Consider the following 22,010-nt stretch of genomic DNA (forward strand, 5'->3'; position numbering starts at 1 on the left):
TCTGCATCACACGTCATTTCATTCCAAAACTTTGATCAATGGCTCCATGTCAGTGTGCGATCCGGCGCTTTCAATTGCTGCGAGTGTTTCTGCGGCGAGATGATTAATCAGTTCCTGTTCGCTCTTTCGTCCCTTTCCTTGCCCATACGGGACAAGGAATCCCGAATCACTCAGTTTTAATACAGTTTTATTTACATGTTGACAATGACGGACATTACGTAGAGTATTCTTGGGTAGACGATCCAGATAGGACACACTCCATCTTATTCTTTATACACTCCGAGTTCTATCTGTATTCAAACTAAGGTACTTCGTTAGGCTTGAGCTGGAGTCAGTCGCAAAAGTAAGCCGCGACAATCTCCCAGGTCGCTGTAGTACAGTACTTTTGCCAGAAAAATGAGCCTGAATTCATCTTGGACATGATCCTCTGAGTCCGGCCGCCAATGTGGCCCAGTCGGAGGGAGCCATTCGGCCCTTTGCCATTCCTCAAGGACATAACTCAGCAAGACAAACTACGCATCAGGCGTCTTCTCCCTTGACACTTTTCCGATGATATTTCAGCGGGGACATGCCAAATAAAAAGTATCGGGGAACATGGCATTGACTCGTTAGTATGGGCAGAACATACCATGTCGAGATGCATTCTGGGTTGAGACAAAGTCCGACTGGCGCACGATTAATGCGGTTGATTGGATTACCTTAGGCGAGATGGCGTACATTCCGCCACTGTGGCACCGCGACGGCCCCCTTTTCCCGCGGCTTCCCCAGGAAAAGGCTAAGATTTTGGCGTTTTTAAGATAAGCTGATTAGGTACAAAGCAGAGCACCACTAGCCGATCCGCCAGTACAACGGCGGTTAGAGCACCAGCGAAAATACGAGAAACTACGATCCAAGTTCTCAGAGGGAGCACAGAATACGAGACACGACTAACTGAATTCTTGCTGGCAAACGATGCACGGCAAACGCAACAAAGGGCGGAACGGAAATGCAATTGTCATCCAGACCGGATCGGATCCGAGCTTGACCAGCGAACTACTCCTTAGTCATCCACACTAAATGGGTTGTTTACTTGAGGTAAATTTGTAAAGTTTAATGAAGAGAATTAGCTTCAACTAGGATGCTTTTATAAAAGCTGGCCAAAATCCTCTTCCTTGATCAATTTCTTTCCAAATCAACCCACACTCGTTTTCTGACTTTGACTTTTGACTTTAGTCTCACACTCGTTTGTTACCCAAGGTTCCCAGCCGAGCAAACATGTCTTCTCCCATGGCTCACCTCCTGGCCGGCTTGCTGCTCGGCGCTGCCCAGCTCACAATCGGCTCTCCAGTCGCCGACGCGCCCGTTGTCACCGTCTTCACCACGGACTGCCCCGAGCCCACCGTCATCGACCACGGCAACCAAACCTACACCCTCACCGTCACCAACCCGGGACCGGCCCCGACCGGTGTGCCCCCGAACCCCGAGTGCCCGGCCGGGTGCGCCGCCGCCTACGACAAGTGCCGCGGCGCTCCCGAGGCGAACCGCGCCACCTGCGCCGCTGAGTACGCCGGCTGCCTGGGCTACAACCCCTTCGGCCCCGACGGCTCTCTCATCACCCCGACCGCCTGCTCCAGCACCCCCGTGACCCCTACTGCGCCGGTCACCACCCCGCCGGCCTCGGCCTCAACCCCCACCGCACCCGCGTCCGACTGCCCGGTCGAGTGCGCCGCCGCCTACGACAAGTGCCGCGGCGCTCCCGAGGCGAACCGCGCCACCTGCGCCGCTCAGTACGCTGGCTGCCTGGGCTACAACCCCTTTGGCTCCAATGGCTTTTTTATCACCCCGACCGCCTGCTCCAGCACCACAGTGGCCCCTACTGCGAGTGCCATTACTCCTACTGCGAACGGTTCCGCGCCGGTGTCTTCTCCCACTGTTCCGGGCAAGTCTTCGCCTTCCTTGATTCAGACCGCCGCGGCTGGACGCGCTTCATTTGTGGACGTTTTCGCTGCTTTGAGCGTTTGCGGTCTCGCTGCTCTTGCTCTGCTGTAGATGTGGAGCGCCCTGTGTAAAGGGGGGAGCTTGGAGGTCTCCGTTGGAGGGAGTCACGTCGAATGTGATTGCTTTACAAGGCTGTTGGTCATATTCGTTGTAAATATATGAATCCTTGATACATTTTGTTCATTGCGGCGGACTCCTCAATGATTAGATGTATTTGACACGTGCCGGAAATAGCAAGATTGTCTGCGATAAATGACATGAATTACGTCTCCATTCACCGCGTGATATTCAGATTCAAACTGTGAAAGGTGATACAGTGAGATCGGTCTACTTGCAACCCGTCACGACAGTATCAGAAGCAGGAACAAAAAAAGAGTCTAGTACGGCTTTTCTGCGCATGTTGATTGAGATCCATCTGGATAGCTTCCTGGTCTATGTTTTTGCCCCTTGTCCGCCACAAGCATCAGATTCCGTGGCGAAATCTTGTAGTCAAAGATTGGCACAACGTCCACATTCTGCCCTCCGTTCTCCGTCAGGAACCAGTATCGATCCAGAGCAATCACACTTTCAACAATCTTGCAGCACAGCACACTAAGAGTCCAAAGAATCGCTACTTTGCCCTCGTAACCTCGATATCTATCCTCATAAGCCACGAGGTCAGCATCGCTGATTTTGCTCTCGTCAACGCCAAGACATGCCACGGCCCTGCGTGCGAACGTGGTAAAGCTAGCCATGTCCCCCTTCCGCACGCCCCACACCGGCCTGTCATCTTGATCAAGCTTTATGCCTTTGTCGTGGAATATCTTTTCCAACAGAGCTCGGTAGAAGCGCCGTTTTGAATACACAGACTCCTCCTTACTGGGATCCGCCCTTTCCCAGTTATTCGGCGCCTGGCAGCCCGTCATCAGCGCCGTAGCGCTGAGCACGACGTTTCTCTCCCTCATCTTTGCACTGATGGGGAACCCATCCGGACAAGCGGCAGAACGTGGGACAATGTGGTTGTAGCAGCACCCCACTGCGCCCAAGGACGTGATGAACGGCACCGTCGTGAAGTATCTCAGCATGTGCTCGGAGAGGTTCCCGCACGCGTGTAGGCCGACGAGCATGCACCTCTCCTCTCCGGCCCAGGCGGCGAGTTCAGCTGCCAGCGGTGGCGTGCCGTCAATGTAGCGCCGCATGTGCTGGATCCTGCTCTCGGGGATCCCGAGGCTGGCTGCGCAGGCTTTTGAGGCTGCTATTTGGGACGCGCTGCCGTCGATTGCTAGCACGTGTAGATCTGGGAAGAGGTAGGCTAGGGCTACGGAGAGGTAGCCTTGTCCTGAGCCCATGTCGATGACGTGGGATATGTTGTTGGCCTGGCAGACGGACTGGATGTAAGATACAGCGGTGGAGACTTCGGTACTCTTTTTGGTCTTCATGCGACTTGTCAGGATCTCTGACAGGGCAATGGTTTTGCCAGGGCGTTGGTTTCGCGTGAGAGCAAGCGACTGGATGGTGCTCAACCACTTGGACAGCGAATCTGGCCGATCTTGTAAGCGTGGGAGCTGTCTGTCCAGACTGCCCTTATCCGCTTCGTCGATTGAGGGCGAAAAGCAATCCAGCTCTTCAATGCTGTCGATCAAGTCTTGCTGAGCTATGCGGTGATCTGGGATCGATATCCACCAGGATGTCCACTCTGTGGGCAAGGCTTCCCATGCATCGTAGATCAATGCGTCGTTGACGTGGATGTCACCGGTAATCTGGCGAACCAGCGGTGTTTCGATGAATTGAATGAGGTCTTTTGCATACTCGTCGATGCAACTGTATGATTTCGGTAACGTAATCATGTTCTGGAGAGTTGAGTTGTGCTTTCGGTTCTATTACGTTGGCTAAAAAGTGCACGAGAATGGATAGAATGGATTGAATGGCAAGATGAAAAGTGAACTTTGGTCGATTCTTAGACGTAATAGCGGTAAGCGGCGGCAGAATTACAATGAGTCGAGTTATCACTAGATGCATGCTAACTAGAACGTCTAGCTAGAGTTTGTCTTCAATGGACATGCTTCCTGCCCCCCCCCCCCCCTTATTACCTAAACTTGCGCGAATACCGCATCCAAAAGTTTTGCTGACACTGAAGACTCGGTATACATTGAGCCGCCGTCCTCAACCTCCTTGTAGCTGAGAAGCTCTTCATCCCCCTAGACGGCCCACACATCCACTCTCAAGTTGCGAAAAGTACATGTATGCTTCACGATCTGCTTACTCTCATCACAAGTCAAGGTGAGAGTCAAAGCCTTCAATTCATCGTCCCTCAAGACCCACAGACAGTCCACAGTTTTCGCTAGGAAGATATTATTGACGAATGGCAGTGTCTCACAAGGTCTTGCATCAAAAACAGCCCCTCCGCGTATAGTCCATCAGGGCGCACTAGACCTTGACCCAGTTGTTACGTTCCATCTAGGCGAGAACGACTGCCTCCAGACTGCGGTCACCGTGGCGGAACACATCTGGTTCAAGACTCCAAAAGATCAGGGCCTAACTGAAGGCGATGGACCCAATTTCTCTAATACAAGCTGTTTCATCTAACTCCCGTATAAGGTAGTTGGTGTGTCCTGATGAAATGGAACATAAAACTCTCTTGCCTTGACTGCACATCACAGCGCTTGTTGAGAGTAAAGGCTGAAAACAGGCATGGTCATCCACGCCAAACAAGAGAGGAGTCAGTGAAAAGAACGGATTATCATGAACAAGTGAATATTATATGGTCTAGTTTGGCTGAATTGTTTTAATCTGTCTACTCTATTATTTCCGTCAGGGTGGTTGGCTCAGTCTCAAGTTCGGCTGGCTTCGCGGTATTTCGGCCGCCAAAATGACATCCCAATGTGGTCGGAAAATATCTTCACCGTGTAATGTTTCTAGCCAGAGAACGCTCTTGACGTGCTGAAGCACACCATCCCAGCTTTCTACTGGCGTCAATGACATGATGGTTCTCGCCCTGTCAGTCAACCAGCTGTAGTGCTCTGTTCCGTGCGAGGCAACCATGCCTACGGTCAGGAACCAAATGTAGAGGGTGTTGCGGGAGTGAGCGTATGGCTCAAGCTCCTTGAGATTCTCCATGAGTCGATTGACGGTCGTATTGAAAATGACAGCATGGGAGTAATATGTCGGTCCTTGAATGATGAACATGTAGAGTATGATACCGAGTCGGATGCTTTCACTGGTTGGCGAATGAGGTTCTGTTGTGCCCGGCGCTGAGAGCAAGAGTCGGTGTATGACGAAACAAGCAAGATCATGTAGTCGCGTTGGCTGGAGTGGTACTCTCTTTGCTCGCCAGAAAATACTTCCAAGCCTTGTCAGTACGTTTTTGACCTCGTTATCTATCTCAACAGCATTAAGTTGGGACAATTCATTGTCGAAAACGGTGGGGTCCATTTGCCATTCTGGAGGAGCAGGCACGCCGTCGCCAATACCTGCGTCGTTCTGCGTCTCGAACTGAGGCAGACCGGTAACAATCATCGACACCCTTCGGAGTCGGTTAACACGAGATCTTGGACGTGCCGACATGGCAATTTCAACGTACCAGCTGACCATCCTTGCAGTAAGGGGACTAGTCTGTCGTACTGAATTGATGCCTCCCCTCATATTAACAAGTCTCTTTACTCCATTTACGTGCATTTCGCTAACTCGATTGTTGCCTTTGCCAAACTGAAGCATGGACAGTTAATAAAATTGCAGAGGCTTCGGACTATATTGGCAATCCGGCCAAGAAGAGCTTGCTGAAGCTCACCTCGATTGCTGCCAAAGTGATGACAGAATTCATGGTCCCGTCTTGAATAGCTAACGAGTCATCTTGGACCTTGCGGCGAAGTAGAGCGACGGAATCGGCCATGAGGATCTCGGATGATTGGAATCCCTTCTGCGCTAATAACTCTTCGTCAAGACATGCTGTCTGCAGAGAGACGTGGAATAAAGCTGGATCACCTAGAGCCAGCGGCCACCAGGAGACAAGAAATGGATTGGACGTCGCGTTCAGATCTAGCGGGTAATATTCGAACGCGATCTTGTGGAGAACTACATGGGTTTGATGAGCTAACTGTCAACCAATTTGATGGCTTCGACCGTAGTGGGCATACAGCTGTGAATGAGACGTTGTACTTGCTCCCGTGGAAGTCTGGTCTGAGGATACGAGTCAAAGGGATCAAGAGATCCGAATCTGTATTTTGTCAAAGCACCCAATCCGTCCAGCGGAGGGGCCGGCGATGATGTTGCGCCGCCACCACCCCCGGGCGCCGGCCCGGGAGCTGCCGTCGCTGCCGTCAATGCCGTCAAGGGTTCGTTGGCATAGGCGCACAGGACCTTGCGCTTGATGCAGCGGGAACACCGTGGCGTGCGGAGGTCGCAGCTGTGTTTAGACTTTGCACACGCAGCACAAGACCGGCGGAGGGTTTGGCGCATGGTGTGCGAGATGACTGGGGGGGGGGGGAAAGGGGGGGGGGGAGGAGGAGGCGGCCCGGGGAGAGGTCGAAGCCGCCGCGGGGGGGGGGGGGAGGGGGGGGGGGGGGGGGGGGGGGGGGGGAAAGGGGAGGGAGGAGGAGGAGGCAGGACTGGGAGTGAGTCGATCATCCGCCGCGTGTGGTGATATGAAAGGAGTGAAGAGGAAAGTGATCCAATGGTGGAGACAATGGCCTGAGAGCTTCGTCCGGGTATCCGTATGTATCCGTACAAGTTTGAGCTCGCTCTTCCGCCTGTTGCTATCTTTTCTCGGTGCCCTGGCCGAAAGGGGTTTAGTCGCCGCACTTCCAATCGCGAGGGATCTCGCTGCTCGGTCCTCTCAGGGTCTCCCCTTGTCGAACTCCAGTTTTGTTCGCTGACAAACGTCGACATGATTGCCAAAAGAGGTTTAGTCTCCGCAGGTCAGTTAGATGCCAAGATTTCACAGGGCTGGCGTCTCCCGGGACTGCAATGAGAAAACGAACGATGTTCTTCTTGTTGGACCAACCAAAGGGAGAAGAGTTGAAATGAGACTGTCGTCGATGGTGTTGGTAGTATACGAATACGCAAGGCGAAGGACCCCTTTGGCGGTTTGATGGGCCCCCCGATCTCCTTAAAAGGGGGCAATGAAATACCCCTTGGCTGCTTCTCGTGGATCTGAGAAAGACGCTTTTGCAATGCCATTGAAGACTTCAAGATGGCTTCAGAAATCGTCAACACGCCTGTTACGCAGCCTGTGATAGCTCAAACATGGTCCAATGAGACATCTCTGCCGTCTGGCACGTTGCCGGCCTTCTTTGCGGGCTGGACAGCCTGGCAGTACCTCGTCACCTTTTTTCTCGGCGTAGTAGTGTACGATCAGGGTATGAACAAGTCTTGGATGAAATACAAGAAACCAGACCCAGCTGACGGAGTGTTTAGTGATGTACCTCAAGAGAAAAGGCTCCATCGCGGGACCTGCGTTCAAAATCCCCCTCATGGGACCTTTCATCCAAGCCCTACACCCCAAGTTTGAGGAATATCTTGCACAATGGGCAAGTGGTCCTCTCAGCTGCGTATCAGTTTTCCATAAGTATGTAGCTTTTTCGGATTACGAATGGAGATCAAGGTGATAATACCGAAGAGAGGACTTCACTTACACTCGATGCTGCAGATTCGTCGTTCTCGCCTCCGATCGCGATATTGCCCACAAGGTCTTCAAGTCTCCAGCCTACGCCGAGCCTTGCATCGTCCCCATCGCCAGAGATATTCTCGGCCACAAAGCTTGGGTATTCCTTCAGGGCAGAGAACATGCAGAGTACCGGAGAGGCTTGATGCCCCTGTTCACCAACAAGGCAATGGCCACATATCTACCAGTGCACGAGAAGGTGCTGGGCGAGTACTTTGACAAATTCGTTGCCGCCAGCGAGGTGAACCACGGAAACCCCATTGCCTACATGGCTCTCTTCCGCGAAATCAACTGCGCGCTCTCGTGCCGCACTTTTTTCGGCGACTACATCTCGCAAGACGCAGTAAAGAAGATTGCCGACGACTTTTACCTCGTCACCGCAGCCCTCGAGCTCGTCAACGTCCCCCTCTCAATGTACATCCCAGGCACAAAAGTCTGGCTCGGCAAGCGTGTGGCCGATCAGGTGCACACCGAGTTTGCAAAGTGCGCGGCGGCGTGTAAGGCCAACATGGCCAAGGGCGCCACACCGACATCCATTGTCGACCACTGGGTGCTTCACATGATGGAGTCCAACAGGTACCGCGAGAAGATTGCCGCTGGCGAAACGGATGCCGTGAGGCCTTCCAACATGATTCGGGAGTTCACCAACGAGGAGATTTCAGAGACGCTATTCACCTTCCTCTTCGCGTCGCAGGATGCGTCCAGCAGTGCCACGACCTGGCTCTTCCAAGTCCTCGCGCAGCGCCCAGACGTCGTTGAACGTCTCCGGGAAGAGAATCTGGCAGCGAGAGGTGGCGACTGCGCCAAGCCTTTTGATCTCCCCATGCTAGAGTCGCTCACTTTCACCAACGCCGTCATCAAAGAGCTTCTCCGCCTCAGACCGCCCGTCATCTTCGTCCCTTACCTCGCGACCAAGAACTTCCCCGTCACTCCCAAATATACCGTTCCCAAGGGAGCGATGATCATTCCATCTTGCTACCCGGCTCTCCATGACCCCAACGTCTACCCCAACCCCGAGTTCTTCGACCCGGACCGGTGGATTACCGGAGACGCCGAGTCCAAAACCAAGAACTGGCTGGTTTTCGGTGCCGGATCCCACGACTGTCTAGCTCGGAGATATGTCCCGCTGACTATGGCTGCCATGATTGGCAAGGCGGTGCTGGAGATCGACTGGAAGCATCATGCGACAGAAAAGTCGGAAGAGATTAGGGTGTTTGCTACATTGTTCCCCATGGTAAGTCGCTGGTCACGATTCAACGTTCAACTTTGCCTAAACTAACTTTTTCTCAAGGATGAGTGCCAGTTGAGCTTCACGAAGCGGCACTGAGCCACAAATACTGCACTAATGTTCGCTTCATTTAGAATACTTGACGGCCTTAATGGGCTAGGTCAACTTAGACACGTAGTTCCGCTCACAATGGCATTGATGGGGTAGTTCGATGCCATCAGATATTACGATTATTAGAGGAAATATTTGTTTTTGCAGCCTTTTACAGCTTTTTCTTCATCAAATGAATTGTAAACATTCAAATCCTCAAGATGATGACCAACCAAACGCCCAAGTAACCCCACCATGTTCCCCAAACCAACAAATCAACTAAGGTATCCATAGATACCAATTAGGTCGTCTGCAGCCGTTTCAAGAGCCTGCTGCTCGTCCTGACTCGAGGTCCAGGTTCGAAATTCGCCGGACGAAGGCGGAGGAGATACCCGGGAAATAGGGAGTCGGAGTTCAGAACTGCCGGAAACGCTGCTGACTTTTGAGAATTCCGGGATGACATTCTCAGGTAAAGAGCGCGTAGCCTCGCCATCCCGGAGAAATATGTCTATTCCTAGCGAGCGAAGAGATGTAGAGGATGAATCGCTGCGCGATGGGTGCCTTGAGTCCCGGCCAAGGGTGCGACTCTCCGAAACCGTCTGACGGCCTCGGGGAGACCCCCGAGATGGGATACTTGATCTGTCGGAGGGGCAATCATGGACAGCACCGGAATTTGCAAGCGGCGCCCGATATCCGGCATCATTGTCGTCTTTTGCAGGGCTCGCTGCATCAAAGCCCACTCCCCGAGTTGAAACCCGCAAGGAATAATTACCAGGGCGACGACGTAAACGCCGACTGCCCGGAAGCGTTGGCTTGGCCGAAAGACGCTGTGCCTCTGACGGAGCGCGTTCAGATTGAAGCGACATTGTGGGCGGCGCAGTCTTGGGAATTTTCACTTTCTCGTCGAACTTGGCGCCGAAAACAAGCTGAATTTAGACAGTGGTGCGATTCCTACCTCTGAGTCTACTTGTAAGTATACGCTCTGGCTGGGTTAAATAGAAAAACATGCATCTCTCTTTGAGCTTCTATAACGAGAGGGGAAGGAGTTGTTCAAGTCAATTTTGAAGTGAAAGAGAGTGTTCGAGTTGTGACTAAACAAGGGCATTCCGTCTGACTGAAGGCTCCCGCTCAAGCTCTAGACAACTCTGGCAGAGTCCATACTATTCGTCCAAACCTTTTGCGGTAACCCCCATAAAGATTGCAATAAATCAAGACATTTCAAAGAACTAAGATCAAATCAAGAGACAAGTTGAAGTCTCTTTGTCGTTGATTGTGTCTCGTTGTTCTACAAGCAACGTAGATCGAGTTGCCCCTGTGGAGCCGAAGGCAGCCTGCCCCATCTTGAACACAACTCCACCCATAACTCGCAACTCGGAAACGGGTCGGTTAGCTCAGTTGGTTAGAGCGTGGTACTAATATTTCACCTGAAATGTTGTGTAATGCCAAGGCCGGGAGTTCAAGCCTCCCACTGATCATTAATATTTTGCCCGGAGTGACGGTAGCTATTTTGTTGAAATGCCTAGTATATCGAAGGCGTGTGTGCACTTGGAAAATGGGGACAGTAGTTGCAGTAGAGATTTTTGCGATGTGGAGAAACTGCTGGTGCATTCAGGCTAGGTAGGCTTGGAGAAGGGGGTACTTAATGACGGGACTTCGGATCTTTGCAAAGACTCTCAGCTGCTTACCGCTTCCCCGAGTCTGCACTTGGTAGTAACTGGGTAGGCGGCGCTGGCTGTCATTCTCCGTTTCCTCAAAAGCGTGTGTGCGCCTGCAGATTTGCTGTCCTGCCAAGCATTGTACGCCTGATGCAATGTAACTCTAACAGGAAGGCAAACGAGAGATATTCAGGCTAATATGGGAATGCGGCGGCATTAGGCCACTCCTTGACTTTCCCATAGCCATGGTTCCCTGACTACAGAGGCGTTCGTTCAATGAACCTGGAAATTTAGATTCGCCCTTGTAGAATAGTAAATACTGGTGAAAATTTGTTGGATCCCGGATCCCGGACCCAAACTTGACATGAATTCGACAACGCCGACCGGCACCCTTCGAGCATCATGGCAGCCGTTTTCTAATCTGATAGCCTTTTCTTCTTTCCGCTGCGTCTAACCCCGCGCCCATATGCGACCGCGAGGAAACCTTGGTGATGGCGCAGGCGGATGCCCACTTTCTCCCCCTCGCGCTAGCCCAGGCACAGAAATTCTCGGAACACCCTCCGCACGCCAAGAAAGTTTGCCAGACATGGCCACGGCACTGCTGCTGTTGCTCCGTCTGACTTGCGCGGCCAGTGGCCTACCTATTGGGTGCAGCGAGACATCCAAGGGTTCTTGACACATGACGCGATCGAGTTGAGAGAGAGGGTACTCCGGGTAAAAGGATGAATGCCTTTGCAGGCGATCCGGGCTGCTGGACGCAGAACTGTTACGACAACTTTCCAATATTTGCTTCTGTGACCAGCGGCGGGAAGCACATCCATCGGGCCGGCGATACCACCCACACCCCACGTGGGAAATTCGAGAATCCAGGACCATTCCAACAAAAGGTCATGTCGAACGCTCAGCCAACCCGATGAGAGCCAAGAATGGACGGTGAGGGCTATTCAATGGGACCCTAATTTACGCCTCTTTTGCGATGTAGTGCTTCAAGATCCTGTATAAGTCTGTGGTGCCCACCACACGATGGATGTCATTCATGCCGAGATTGCACTCTAACTGTCAGACGCGTGCGACTATTCCCTGGATCTTCGACTCACAAGTCCCATAGTCGACCACCATGTACGCCAAGGCTGTCCTCGCGGTTTTGCTCGGCTCCGGCCTGGTGTCGGCTCAGCTCAACACCCTTGCCGTCCGCGCCGGGCTCAAGTACTTCGGTACGGCCGTCGATGAGCGCCACACAACTAACGATGCCGCTTACATGGCCATCGTTAACAACACCAGCGAATTCGGCTCTTTGGTACCTGAGAACGGACAAAAGTGGGCGTATACGGAGCCTACTCAAAACACCTTTTCCTACACCTCGGGAGATATTGTGCGTGACAGTTCCGCAAGTTCTCGCTTCGCAGCGACTTCGATTATACGGAAGAGCGTGTACTCACGAGGAAACTTCTTCTAGGTCCCCAACATTGCAAAGGCAAACGGTCAGATCTTGAGATGCCACACATTGACATGGTAGATGAGCTTCAAGTTCCAAGCCCTTGTCATACTCAACTCTGACCAGGAATCAGGCACTCTCAACTCCCAAACTGGGTCTCGAGCGGATCATGGACTGCGGCGACCCTGACCGCTGTCATCAACACGCACATCTCCAACGTCTTGAAGCACTACCTCGGCCAGTGCTACGCCTGGGACGTCGTCAACGAAGCTGCAGCCGACGACGGAAGCTGGCGCACCAGCGTCTTCTACACCGTGCTCGGCACCGATTTCCTTCCCATTTCCTTCCGAGCTGCCAAGGCTGCTGATCCAATCGCCAAGCTGTACGTCAGAATTCCCGAATCATCGTCTGCCGCTTGACGGCATCAACTAATGCAAAAACCCAGGTACTACAACGACTACAACCTGGAGTACAACGGCGCAAAGACTGACCGCGTCTACGAGGCCGTCACCATTGTCCAGAACGCCAGCGCCCCTATCGACGGCGTCGGCTTCCAGGGCCACCTCATCGTCGGCTCCACCCCGGGCCGCAGCGCCCTCGCGACCGTCCTCCGCCGGTTCACCGCCCTCGGCCTCGAAGTCGCCTACACCGAGCTCGACATCCGCCACTCCAGCCTGCCCGCCTCCAGCGCCGCCCTCGTCACCCAAGGCAACGACTACGCCAACGTCGTCGGCTCGTGCCTGGACGTCATCGGCTGCAGGGGCGTCACCATCTGGGGCTTCACCGACAAGTACAGCTGGATCCCCGAGACCTTTAGCGGCGCCGGCGATGCTCTCCTCTGGGACGCGAGCTTTAACAAGAAGCCTGCGTACACCTCCGTCGCCTCTGTCCTTGCTGCTGCTGCTGCTCCCACTGGTAGTAGCGTTCCGACTACGACGAGTCGCGCGACGACCCTGATCACGACGACCACGTCCTCTGCCGCGACTTCGAGTACGGCCGCCTCTGGGACGGGGCAGGTTCGTTGGGGCCAGTGTGGTGGGATTGGTTGGACCGGCCCGAGTACTTGCCAGTCGCCTTGGGTCTGTACGAAGTCGAATGACTACTACTCTCAATGTCTCTGAGGGAGGTTATCGTCTTCAACGCGTTACGTTCTTTCGCGGCCTTTGAGCAAGGCGCTGCGACAAAGGTCCGGCCGGCCGGCACTTTCGGGTCGGACGAGGGGGAGGTGGGTTTAGTCCGGGTTGCTGGTGCAGGCCTGGTTGGTTAAATGAAGTGTTTACACTTCCTCTTCATGTTCATAGTACCACCTAGACCGCCGATTCATGGTGGATTGAAAAAGTTGTACATTTTGATCGTGCACTCTTCTAGTCGTTGGTGGTGCCTTCAATGAGACACTGAAAGTGCTTGACATTTTGTGTAACCATTGATGTCACGGTCCATAGTCGCAGATACCAATGATTTCATGTCTTCTCAATGTCCTTGCGCGGCCAAAATCCACACGGGAGGGCTGGAAGGGTTCTGGGCCAAAGAATCTACAACTTGCTCCCGGGTTCCTATACCGACCTGTAGTGGCCTCCCCAATAGCTATATTTATCACTGCCATCAGTCATCCTTGTGCGGAATAGAATCTTGCTTATCAATTGGGTTTGTTGTTCTCATGCTGCACCTCGGCTCGTCATCGAAAGTAGAGTACGCTTAAATCCGGGAGTGGTGTGTATGCTGGCTTGCGGGCAAAACCTACCTGCACTTCAGAAACACGAGCCTGGAACAAGCTTCACCGCTAATCAAAACCTGCCAGTACTAAGTAGCGATGTCATGCAGATTAACGCCGACAGTAACCCTCCTGATCGCCTATCGCCGATTGCCCCATGAATTTGTAATGATCCTGTGGAGGCGGCGTAACACAAAGAAGAGCTAAGCTTCAAAGGCAATTCTGGGTTGAGATCGAATGACACGCCGGGGTGGGAAGCACCGTACCGGACGATCGGCAATAAGCACCTTACTGCATAGTAAGAAGGAAACTAGGAACAGCTAAGAATGTCTGCCAGCGCCTCGTAAGCAGGCTGCAGCAAAAAGAATGGAACCACTCTTTGGACTCTTGTTCGGGAGTAAGCGTACGGATATTACCCTAGTATGCATTTACTCATCCACAAAATCGTAGGCCTCTGCACAAAACGTCAGACAAGTTCTCATGAATGCCGAAGCTTATCTGACTCAGGCAGTGCCCCCCCGGGCAAAGGAAGACTCGGAATTCTAGCCGTGGAGAGAGGTATGGGGGTTGAAGGGAGGTAATCCAATCACATAGTTCCGTGCTCATGAAAGAAACCCCACCGAGGTGAAAGATTCACCCCTCTCTCTGCGTCATCATCTGAAGTGGCGGGCGAAGCTAGGCCCTTCTGGCTCAAGCACCAGCGTCGCACAGCTAAGAAGCTTGACACCGCCGAGAGGCCAGACCAAAGAATCTGCCAAAACACGAACACTTCCGCGGCATTGACAGCTGCCCCTGGGCGTCGAACGGCTCCGTAAATATGCCGGCACGCTCTCTAAGTGTTTAAATTCGATGTAGGGCCGTCTTAACTCCAGCTAGCTCCGGTTAGGAAGGTTCTTGATGACATGGTGAAGCAAAGAAAATGGGCCCTAGCTCGCGGGACGTGTGGATGCCGTCATGGACCACGGAATCAATGCTTTGAATTCAAAAATTCATACATAAACTCAGTTCCCCTCACCCTGGGCCCGATCTTATTGTTACGTGCTCTACAAGCTTTGGAATACGATCACCGATTCCGATAATAGCAGATCAATCACACGCGTCAGATTATCATACCACAACTATCATGTCTGATATCAAGTTCGAAGGATGGCTGGGTCACACCCCCGACAGCGTCAACGGAAAGATGGAATGGGGCGCGTTCGAGCCCAAGAAGTGGACTGAGGACGACGTCGACATTGAGATCTCCCACTGCGGCATCTGCGGTTCTGACCTACATATGCTCCGCTCGGGCTGGGCTGAGACACCTTATCGTGAGTTTCTGCGCTTCTCCCACTTACCCCACCTCGACTCCAAAATTGTCGGGTTCTTTTGGTGGACAAGTGCCGTGTTTGCTAACCTCGTGTGCGCTTCAGCTTGCTGTGTCGGACATGAGATTGTCGGCAAGGCCGTCCGCGTCGGCAAGAACGTAAAGCACATAACCCTCGGCGATCGTGTCGGTGTCGGTGCCCAGGCCCGTTCCTGCATGAAGTCCGACTGCCCCGAGTGCTCCATCGGTCGCGAGAACTACTGTGGCCGCTCTAACGTCAGCACATACGGCTCCGTCTACCCCGACGACGAGGGCAAGGCCTACGGCGGCTACGCCGATTACAACAGAACCAACGGACACTTCGTCATCAAGATCCCTGAGGGCATCCCCTCCGAAGATGCCGCGCCGATGCTCTGCGGTGGTATCACAGTCTTCTCCCCATTGAAGAACAACGGCTGCGGGCCTGGAAAGACTGTTGGTATCGTGGGCGTTGGTGGCCTCGGCCACTTTGCGGTTCTCTTTGCCAAGGCGTTGGGCGCCGACAAGGTGGTTGGTATCTCCAGAAAGGCGACCAAGAAGGATGAGGTTCTCAAGCTGGGAGCTGATGAGTACATTGCGACCGATGATGACAAGGATTGGTCCAAGACCAACGCCCGTAGCATCGATCTCATTATCTCCACCGTCTCCAGCGAGAAGATGCCCCTGCAACAGTACCTGAGACTGTTGAAGGTGTACGGCACCTACATCCAGGTCGGGTAAGTTGAAAATTCTCACCCAGTCTTGTCTCTTTGACGTTGACTGTCGACTAACAATCTTCAGTGCCCCCGACGGCGGAAACCTGCCCCCTATCAACGCCTTCACCCTCCTCGCCAGCGGTATCAAGGTTGGTGGTAGCGGCATTGGCTCTCCCTCTGACATCAAGGAGATGCTCGAGCTCGCCGTCGAGAAGAAGGTCAAGCCCTGGGTCCAGAAGCGCCCGCTTAAGGATGCCAACAAGGCCATTGTCGACATGGAAGCTGGTCATGCTCGTTACAGATACGTTCTGGTCAACGAGAAGCATGCAAAGTTGTAAGATATCAAAAAGTGTGATTTGAATATGTAGATTAGAAGATGAATGATGAAATGATGATGAGAACCAAAGAGTCTGTGAGATCATTGCCAAGTTTGTTGACTAGTCTTGTGTGTAATAAGCCAATTCCCAAACATAACATGCGAGCTGTGCGCCTACTTGAGTGGGATCAAATCACCTGTCAGGGACTTGTTTACACGTACCATTAGAGTGAACAACATCAGGATCCGGCGTAGAACCCAGCTGATTAGGTGTGCTGGTCGCCACTGCTGCGCAAACACGTGGATCAAACTACCAAAATTTGCGGCTTCAATTGTCGATATGTCGAGAGACAGTTTCGTAAAAACCACCATAGCCTGTGGGATTAAAGTTGGGGTTCTACAGAACGGTGCCAAAAGTCTGCGTTCAACTAGCAGTGCGCCACACAAAACCCACTAACTTACTATTTACATAAGCTTGATTATCTCAAGAACCTAAGTATTAATATAACAATATAAAAATTTCTAAAATTTATTCGCTTATAAAATATACTAAAGTTATTTTTTATATATTTAAATAAGTTATTTTAAATAAGTTATAATAATATAAAATAATGAAAATAAAGAAAACAAAAACGCCTCTACGTAGTACAATGTGATTAGCACTTAAAGTGCGCTATAACTTACTATATTAAAACTCAATACTAAAACGCATATTATGATCTTGCATAACTTTATTAACATTTAATGAAAATAATTAAAAACTTCTTAATATATATAATACTAACTAAAAAAAAATTTTATTTTTATTTTTTTAATTCGAGTTATAGTTATGTTTTTATTTACTATTATATTAGGGGATTTTCGGTGGGATACTGTGCGTTGAACGCAAACTTGTGGCACCCCACTGTAACTTGCCCGCGGTTACATTCTGCTAGGTCGTTCGAGGTTACGCGCTGATGCCCACAGCAACATACGGCTTACACCCGTACAACTTGAGTGGAACTAAGTTATAAGTCGTTGACTCATAATTGCATGTTAACGCCATTTCTAGGCAAAGGGGGGTTGGGTTATTTGACCCTAGTACGTTGGTTGCCGCTTTCCGCCCACAGTCATGTCTTTGAAGTCCGGGCAAGCCAGATTGAGAATAGTCGCCCCGACATTGTCGGTAACCACCCTCAGAGGCGCCTCAATGATGGAGGAAATGATTGAATATGACTCTGGTGACACAGTATGCAAATCTTAAAGATAGAGCACAATAGGTTGTTGCCCTTCAAAAGCTTGGTGAGATTTATAACACTGCCTGTGAGATCAGCCAAGTTCACTCCCGCGAAGCTATTGAGCTTTCTCATTTCACCACTGATGCTGCGGAAGAAATTCTTTTAAGCTTGGCACTTTCGATCGAGTTGAATACACTTGCCTCCCATAATCGGGATACTTGGCAAGCCAGGCAAGGGGATCAAAGTTCAGCTGGACCAAACCGCAGTCTACCGCAGTCTACCAAGCGCTCAAGATGCGCGTTTCACTCCTTTTCACACTCGTTACTATTTTGGCTGACTCGGCCTCTGCCATGTAAGTCTGCATACGCCAAGTTGTTTCCCAAGAGTCCTAAGAAGCTGATTTCCTCACAAGGGCTGTCCCATGGAAGACTGCAAAGCAGCAACCTCGTCATGACCGCTTCATCGGTTGACATGGCGCTAACAACACTCTTGGCAATTACGAGTATGTCGACGTTGGCTCGTGTCCTGGAGGTGGCCCTATTGCGGTCAACCTTGCCATCGCCGGATCCACGATGTTGCTGATTGTTGTCGTAGGAGATTCGAGCGACTCTTAGACATAGAAGGTCCCGGGTCTTCACTCCATGTGCACTGAGTTCGAGAACACAAGATGGAACTACTTTGTTAGTGATTCATTCGGGGGATAAAGCTGCTATCAAGTGCTTCATCCAACTCGAACCACGTCAACCACTACCCGGACCTCAGCCAACAGAAGAGGGACTCGAAGATGACAAATGAGATACCTGACGGCAGCTTCTACGTCGCACTTGATCCTCCCGCTGAAGTAACCCCTCTCAGTGTCTGGTACTATCGCGCCTGAAAGTTGAGAGGCTGTTCCCGCCACAATGCACTGATCAACGTCAACTCTCACGACAGTGATTGGTCCAACATCGGCACGCTCACCGACGACGATACCTGAAACCTGGACAACGTATGCTCGTAATTCCAAAAGATAGAGGAGAACATGTACTTGTCTCACATCTCTGTTTCTCGCGGCTGAAGACCAGAAGATTCTATCTTTGATCATTTCTGCTGCTACTGCCATGGGAAAAAGCCTTCTCGGACTGGCGCTCAGCTCAGTCACTGGCCTTGGCCAAGTGCTGCCTCTTGAGCTCAACGCCCCTGGTCAGACGAGCAAGACTGGAATATACCATGTTCCGCTTTCGATGACTGATTGCATCCGTAGGGGCCCGGGAGACTTGATATGGGATATTGCCAACGCGGTCAACGCTGATAGATCGCGCAAGTATCAACTTGATATCAAGCTCGACACTCTCTTAGGTTTCTCTGTCCATACTTTGCTTGACTTTGGCGTAGCATTTCTCTTACTGAAAAATTTTAGGTTATCAAGATTCGATTTGATAAGAGCGGTGACAATTCGCGCGCAGTTGGTTGGTGTTGACTTTTGAAGGCTCCAGCCTTTCCCTTGACGACCCCACTCGGGATCGGCTTCCTCAACTGCTTCTGGCAGCGTTGATGCCACCCTTGTAGTCATCGTTTCTACTGGCTCCTTTAACGCAACTCAGCTTCTGAAGCTCGATGATTTAAGACTAAAAGCTGAGCTTGACTCGTTCAAGATCCCCGTTGTTGTTGGCTTCCCACGTGTTGGCGCCAACATGCAGGACCGGCACGAAGCAACCATGATCGGTAAGACGGACACCACGCTTCGTGCACTTGTCCCATCGGTTTTGACGATGATATCATGGCTGTTCTCGACACGAACTTCCAAGTTCGCGGTATCCAGGGCCTCTGGGTGATTGATGCAAGTGTCTCCCCCAAGATCCCGGTGATTGACATTGCCTTGCCTTTGTACGTGGTGTCCGAGAAAGCCAGCGACGTCATAATCCAGGAGGCCAAGGATTCCTTGGCTTGAGCGCTTCAAAGCAATAGCAAAGTCCTGTGCGGTTTATGCATGAGCGGCAGCTTCGCCCCGAATCATGGTACGCAATACGCTGGAAATTATTTATCCGTTCGGTTCAATACACTAAATCAACAACGCAAATTACCAGCATTCTTTTAGATAACAATGTCCAACCACGATGAGGCTGGTCTTGAATGAAACTTGAGTCAAAATGAATTATATGCAACTTTGATCACAAACTACTTAGGGATGCAGCAGTCGGTCGAGTGAAAGGTAGATAGGAGGCCGCGATCATTGATTTGAACTGAACTGTTGGTTCTTGATCGATATAACCTAGTAAATGTCGGATAGCTCAATTTCAGCTACGAAAGAGCAGTCTACAACCTGCTCGCCGCCGGAAATATGCAGGACAATGAACAGGACTAACAGTAGTTGCATCAAGTAGGTGACCTAATTCATAACGTGTTCGGAAATTCAGAAAAAAAAGGTGAAAATTATGGCGATAATATCACAGTGATTGGCTTGTGCCAACCTGACATCTGGGTCATACCCACAAACTACTCAACTGCAGCCAAGCAAGAATCAATCAGCGTTTACATAAGTAAGTATCTCAGTAAATGTAAGTAGTGAGTCCCGAAAGGTAGGGTGTACGACCCAACTTGGGCAGTCGTCCTGGCTGCCGCTTTCCGCCCGTGTATACAGGCCTGGCCTTTCCATCAGACATAAGATGACAAAATTCGCATTGAGTTTCATAATGTCAAACAATGATTCGAAATATAGTTGTGATGTTAACAGTTTTCTTTGAACAGAGGTTGCATAAGGTACTTGCGGCATTTCAACACTCCTTGGAGCTCTAGGAAATCTGGCTATCCTTTTCCAGCACAATGGACCAAGTTCACATGTCCCCAGTGGAAGCTTTCAATACATGTACTAAAGCTTACATATAAGTATGAAAGCTAACTTTATTATGAAGAAAGGTAAAGTTTGTGACCATTCCATTTAAGGAACTTTCGAAGTATATCCACCTTTTAACAAATTGTACTCCACTAGTCAGACGATAGTTCCCCACTAGAGTAGGTAAAGTAAGCATGTTCTTGTTTCTCTTTACCCCAGCCTGGTTGGTAATTTCTGAACGGAAAGTCCTCACAAGCTTCCGTTCCTAAGCAAATCATGGTGATAGCCAACTTCAGGGTTCCCACTTGTGACGAGAGTAGGTCCGACTCATCAAGCTCACATCTGTCGATCAGACCGTGGGTGTTTACGAGGTTGGAACAAAACCTCCTCATTCGCGCTTCTGCTCATGCGACTATGGCCTTACCTAAGAAGGAATAAAATGGGACTATGACGGCCGTCCTGAGTAGAGCCGCAAACGATCGACGCCAATGGTAGTCTGTAGGCAGCGTTCAAGTGATCCGATTCAATGATCTCGCAGATGCCACATGACACCATTCAGCCAAGAACAAAGTGAGCCTCAGCGGGGCACTCATGTCTGCTATCACACTACATACAACTACATGCCAGTTTTGTATGACACGAATAGGTCTCTAATTGAAGACCGGTCGTAGAGTTATTGGAAGTAACGCATGAGACACCGCTCCCTACCTCTAGTCATAGATGCACCTCTTCAGAATCCTCAAATTTGTCGCCCAAATTTTGCCGGAGACCACGAAAGAAGGCTTCCTGTCATCCTCACGGCAAAATAGGGGTTTAATCCGCTGAGATGTAGAGTGTTGTTGTGAATGTAGAATGCTTTGACTATAGCGTGATTAGCGACCCAAAGTAAGTTCATTTCCCTCTGAACTCAGAACCTTGTAATCGTATCGAATCAGTCCGACTGGAAAAATTTTACACCTCACGAGACAGAAAAGTGGGAGCCTGAAATAACGAGAGAAAAACAATGACTCTTGATTCAGTAGCGTAAGCAACGGGCGATTCGCCGTTGACTCCCCACATTGCACTCACGATCTCGGAACGCGGAAACAGCACGGCCTTCAACCGAGGTTGACCTCGGCTATGGAATAAATCACTGTCAACAGAGCTCAACTCCAACCCCAAGGCAGTCTCTACCGTGGGATGATGTGACCTCGACCCCGTAACATGAGGTTATGGTTAAAAAGCTGCGCGTCCAATTTCCAACGTGTGTTGAAAAGGGCCGAATAGATCGACGCTTGTGCACTTCGCACTTTGACCCCAGCTCGGAAAACAAACCTCCCAACCCACAATTCCATCATGGGGACAGCATCGGATTCCGAAGGACGCTCACGAGCAAAAAGAAAAGTGGGAAACTGCCTGACAGGCAAACAAAAGTCAAGGTCCCCGCATGGCAGCCAAGCTGAGGGTTGACAAACCCTGAGAGGCGGTAGAGGTCCAGTTCTCCAATACTTGCATGTCAACTCCACAAAACTCAACTCTTTCCCCATGGGTGTGGTCTGCTTGGGAGGAGTGGGAAAGTGGCACGGTGATTTGATGGGGCCTGGATATCCCACAAATTGCTGTATATAGTAATACACTATCCGAATGCCGGCATTCTCCCGGGTGTGGAATTATCATGACGTAGAAGCCGCTCACGAGACCTCTCATACCAGGACTCTGGGAGTCGGTAGTCTGGTACGCAAAATTTTTTTCCCGTCTTCGGCGTGTTGAGCGGCTTCTCTCCCATGGATCATGGCGGGCTCTTGGCGAGAAGACCGGACCTCGCGCTAATCGGCCGATCAAGCTGCTCAAAGGCCGTCATTTCTTTATCCGGCGGCAGGCTTCTCGAGTTCGCTATGACATGTTCCGCGGG

The 22,010-nt window shown here is 51.2% G+C and overlaps 8 protein-coding genes across 8 annotated transcripts; 5 read left to right on the forward strand and 3 right to left on the reverse strand.

Annotated features, from left to right (window-relative positions):
• Nucleotides 1-1,254: 1,254 nt before the first annotated feature.
• On the forward strand, nucleotides 1,255-2,028 carry CORC01_05703 (uncharacterized protein; the record flags this gene model as incomplete). Its single annotated transcript, XM_022617345.1, has 1 exon — nucleotides 1,255-2,028. The coding sequence occupies one exon, from the start codon at nucleotides 1,255-1,257 to the stop codon at nucleotides 2,026-2,028; it is 774 nt and encodes a 257-aa protein (XP_022476162.1).
• A 326-nt stretch (nucleotides 2,029-2,354) lies between these two features.
• Nucleotides 2,355-3,803, reverse strand: CORC01_05704 (uncharacterized protein; the record flags this gene model as incomplete). Its single annotated transcript, XM_022617346.1, has 1 exon — nucleotides 2,355-3,803. The coding sequence occupies one exon, from the start codon at nucleotides 3,801-3,803 to the stop codon at nucleotides 2,355-2,357; it is 1,449 nt and encodes a 482-aa protein (XP_022476163.1).
• A 964-nt stretch (nucleotides 3,804-4,767) lies between these two features.
• Nucleotides 4,768-6,579, reverse strand: CORC01_05705 (uncharacterized protein; the record flags this gene model as incomplete). Its single annotated transcript, XM_022617347.1, has 3 exons — nucleotides 4,768-5,661; nucleotides 5,744-6,027; nucleotides 6,090-6,579. 3 exons carry the CDS (start codon nucleotides 6,577-6,579, stop codon nucleotides 4,768-4,770), a joined length of 1,668 nt encoding a protein of 555 aa, XP_022476164.1.
• A 565-nt stretch (nucleotides 6,580-7,144) lies between these two features.
• On the forward strand, nucleotides 7,145-8,942 carry CORC01_05706 (cytochrome P450; the record flags this gene model as incomplete). The annotated part of the gene is made up of 4 exons (XM_022617348.1): nucleotides 7,145-7,310; nucleotides 7,369-7,519; nucleotides 7,601-8,849; nucleotides 8,907-8,942. The coding sequence occupies 4 exons, from the start codon at nucleotides 7,145-7,147 to the stop codon at nucleotides 8,940-8,942; spliced, it is 1,602 nt and encodes a 533-aa protein (XP_022476165.1).
• Nucleotides 8,943-11,038: 2,096 nt separating this feature from the next.
• CORC01_05707 (uncharacterized protein) lies at nucleotides 11,039-11,464 on the reverse strand (the record flags this gene model as incomplete). Its single annotated transcript, XM_022617349.1, has 1 exon — nucleotides 11,039-11,464. One exon carries the CDS (start codon nucleotides 11,462-11,464, stop codon nucleotides 11,039-11,041), a length of 426 nt encoding a protein of 141 aa, XP_022476166.1.
• Nucleotides 11,465-11,705: 241 nt separating this feature from the next.
• Nucleotides 11,706-13,144, forward strand: CORC01_05708 (glycosyl hydrolase family 10; the record flags this gene model as incomplete). Its single annotated transcript, XM_022617350.1, has 4 exons — nucleotides 11,706-11,960; nucleotides 12,045-12,100; nucleotides 12,157-12,405; nucleotides 12,469-13,144. The coding sequence occupies 4 exons, from the start codon at nucleotides 11,706-11,708 to the stop codon at nucleotides 13,142-13,144; spliced, it is 1,236 nt and encodes a 411-aa protein (XP_022476167.1).
• A 1,713-nt stretch (nucleotides 13,145-14,857) lies between these two features.
• CORC01_05709 (zinc-binding dehydrogenase) lies at nucleotides 14,858-16,112 on the forward strand (the record flags this gene model as incomplete). The annotated part of the gene is made up of 3 exons (XM_022617351.1): nucleotides 14,858-15,044; nucleotides 15,147-15,795; nucleotides 15,860-16,112. The coding sequence occupies 3 exons, from the start codon at nucleotides 14,858-14,860 to the stop codon at nucleotides 16,110-16,112; spliced, it is 1,089 nt and encodes a 362-aa protein (XP_022476168.1).
• A 2,295-nt stretch (nucleotides 16,113-18,407) lies between these two features.
• CORC01_05710 (glucose-methanol-choline oxidoreductase) lies at nucleotides 18,408-19,237 on the forward strand (the record flags this gene model as incomplete). Its single annotated transcript, XM_022617352.1, has 3 exons — nucleotides 18,408-18,653; nucleotides 18,891-19,011; nucleotides 19,095-19,237. 3 exons carry the CDS (start codon nucleotides 18,408-18,410, stop codon nucleotides 19,235-19,237), a joined length of 510 nt encoding a protein of 169 aa, XP_022476169.1.
• Nucleotides 19,238-22,010: the final 2,773 nt, after the last annotated feature.

This window comes from Colletotrichum orchidophilum, assembly GCF_001831195.1.
Source record: "Colletotrichum orchidophilum strain IMI 309357 chromosome Unknown Scaffold_40.1, whole genome shotgun sequence".
Classification (NCBI taxonomy): domain Eukaryota; kingdom Fungi; phylum Ascomycota; class Sordariomycetes; order Glomerellales; family Glomerellaceae; genus Colletotrichum; species Colletotrichum orchidophilum.